General features: G+C 40.1%; 1 protein-coding gene across 1 annotated transcript in view; it reads right to left on the bottom strand.

Moving 5' to 3' along the window:
• Window positions 1-345: 345 nt before the first annotated feature.
• The window catches only part of LOC106818745 (protein trapped in endoderm-1-like), a 6,808-nt gene continuing 4,244 nt past the window's right edge, over window positions 346-2,909 (bottom strand). The window contains exons 3-4 of the mRNA XM_014823415.1: window positions 993-1,266; window positions 346-393 (exon numbers count right to left, since the gene is read on the bottom strand). Coding sequence (XP_014678901.1) covers window positions 346-393; window positions 993-1,266 — 322 coding nt within the window. The remainder of the gene's footprint in view (window positions 394-992; window positions 1,267-2,909) is intronic.

Raw genomic sequence — 2,909 nt, 5'->3', positions numbered from 1 at the left:
CTACTACTACTACTGCTGCTACTGCTACTACTACTGATGCTGCTGCTGCTGCTACTACTACTACTGCTGCTGCTGCTACTACTACTACTACTGCTGCTGCTGCTACTACTACTACTGCTGCTGCTGCTACTGCTACTACTACTGCTACTGCTGCTGCTACTACTACTACTACTACTACTACTACTGCTGCTGCTGCTGCTGCTGTTACTCACTCCTCTTCTATTCCCCCTCTCTCATGGACGTCACGCGGCAGGGAATATATAATTTAATTTAATATAATATAATATCTATAATTAATAGATCTGTATAATGTCTATTATTAACGTATAACTATTATGCTCGTAATCAGAGGTGAATAATAATAGATCTAGCTGCAACCTGATCTGCTTGCATCTATGACAAATACGACATACGCATATACGCTCTCCTATGACACTCTTTGTCACAGGAAGATTCTTCCTATGACAAATATTGGCGAGCCAACTTCGTTCCGCTTTACAGCTGAAATTCACTATTTGCATTCATAATAGCGCTCCTAAACTCCTATGATGCGCACAACACATACAACAATATTTGTCATAGGAAAAATCTTCCTATGACAAATAGTGTCATAGGAGAGCACATGTGCGTATGTCGTATTTGTCATAGATGCTAGCAGAACAGGCTGCTATATAATACTATGTCTATTATTAAACACTCCTGATGTAATGTATATATAGTCAAATGTATATGAATATAATTTAGGTATTTAATATACTATATATCTATACCTCGATTTTCTTATAAACACGCACACACATACGCGCGCGCACGCATGTACGCACACACAAACACACATACACAAACGCGCGCACGCACGCACGCACGCACGCACGCACGCACGCACACACACACACACATACACACACACGCACACACGCACACGCACACGCACACACACACACACACACACACACACACACACACACACACGCACGCACGCACACACCTACCTGCCAGTAGATGCGCAGGTAGCAGAGCACGATGACGATCATGGGCACGCCGATGCCGACAGCAAAGATGGCGCTCTTCGGCGAGTTCCCGTTCTCATCCTCGAGTATCGTACACGACGACGTCTGCGGCTTCTCTCCGTAGCGCCCCCATACGCCGAACAGCGGCGGCACGAGGAAGACGACGGGTACAAGCCAGCTGGCTACGATCATGAAAGCGATGTACGGCTGCCGGTAGATACGCTGATAGGTCTTCGTGTGGCAGATCAACACGTACCTGCGCACATACATGTAATCAGGCGGTTAATAATGTCTATTAATAATAATATAATTAAACTTTTTGGGAGTTAATTGCTACAATAATATATAATATTGCATATAATTATATATATATATATATATATATATATATATATATATATATATATATATATATATATATATATATACATATGTAAGTTTGTATTGATCGCGGTTTCTCACAATATAACTCATTATATAACTCAAACATTGCTTATTATAATCATCATCATTATTATTATTATTATTGTTAGTTAAGCATTATGAAATTATAAATATTATAATAATATGTCGTTTTAATATGAAAACATGTTTCAGAATGATTCCATAATGTGGTATGTAGTGCAGTAACATTTCCACACAGCCAGATGCGGCTATTAAACCAATCGGTTCATAATTTATTAATCGTTAAGTATACTAATTACATGTTTTAATTACACGAAAGTTAACAATTCCGTCTTCAATCGCCGGCGATTTCTATGGAACATGGTAAATTTAGCTAATCTTGCAATATGTGCGAGCAAAAAAGTGTCATAAAATCGTGTCATTGGAAAAGCGGATATGTACATCAAACTCTGCCAATACTGGTAGGTCGACCCAGCACACATACATAAATAATTATACACATAACACATCATATGCCTACATAACGCAGTCATGCTCTATTGATTGGTCATAACCCCTTCACTTCTCTCTCGCTGTTCCTTCTCTGTCACTCTCTCTTTATCTCTTCCTTTTCTTTCTCACTCTCTCCCCCCCTCTCTCTCCCGTCCATCTCTCTCTCTCCCTCCCTTCCTTCTTTTCTCTCTTTTTCTCTCTCTCTTTATATCTCTCTCTTTCTTTCTCTATTTTTCTTTCTCCCTCTTTCTCTCGCTGTTTCTCTCTTCCCCTCTCTCTCTCTCTTACACACACTTCTTCCAGGTATTTCTCTCTCGGTGCCTCGTTCTCTCTCGTGTTTTTTGTCCCCCTCTGTCTCTACCCGTCCCTTCCTCCCTCCACTTCTCTCTCGCACGCTCTCCTTTCTTCCTATCTCGCGCTCGCACTCTCAACGTAGAAAAATATTACTCTAAACACATTACAATTTACTATATATTATACTACTAATACTAGTGTTGGTTGGTAATAGGTATTCCAATAATACTGCTATTCCTAAGACGTGGAGGCATGAGTTCCAACTGCGATTGAATTTATTTTCTTTGCATCGTCGTATTCTTTTCTCATTTGAATTTAAATAAAGTTTTAGTCTACAGGCATCTAGACCTGTGGCGATCAACAATGATTGGTGCATCGCTGCACGTGACCGACAACGCGCACGTTGATTGGCTGTGATCGCGCTCGGTCTGTCACACACACTGAACTATAACAATGTTATTATAATATTAATATAACAATGTTATTACATATTAATATAACAATGTTATTATATATTAATATAACAATAGGCGTGTTCACACACAAGAAAAACCGCGATGCTAATCGCGATGAAATACCGAGATAATTGTGTCGTTGTTCACACAGGCGGAAATATCTCGCTAATCGCCGAGCGGGATAATTCTATTAATCGAACTGCGCATGCTCACTGCCGGAATGATGCTCACTGCGGGAATGATGCTCACTGCT

The sequence above is a fragment of the Priapulus caudatus genome, unplaced genomic scaffold (assembly GCF_000485595.1).
Source record: "Priapulus caudatus unplaced genomic scaffold, Priapulus_caudatus-5.0.1 Scaffold2488, whole genome shotgun sequence".
Classification (NCBI taxonomy): Eukaryota; Metazoa; Priapulida; class Priapulimorpha; order Priapulimorphida; family Priapulidae; genus Priapulus; species Priapulus caudatus.
The sequence above is the reverse complement of the archived record's forward strand: the minus strand, read 5'-3'. Positions and strand labels throughout refer to the sequence as shown.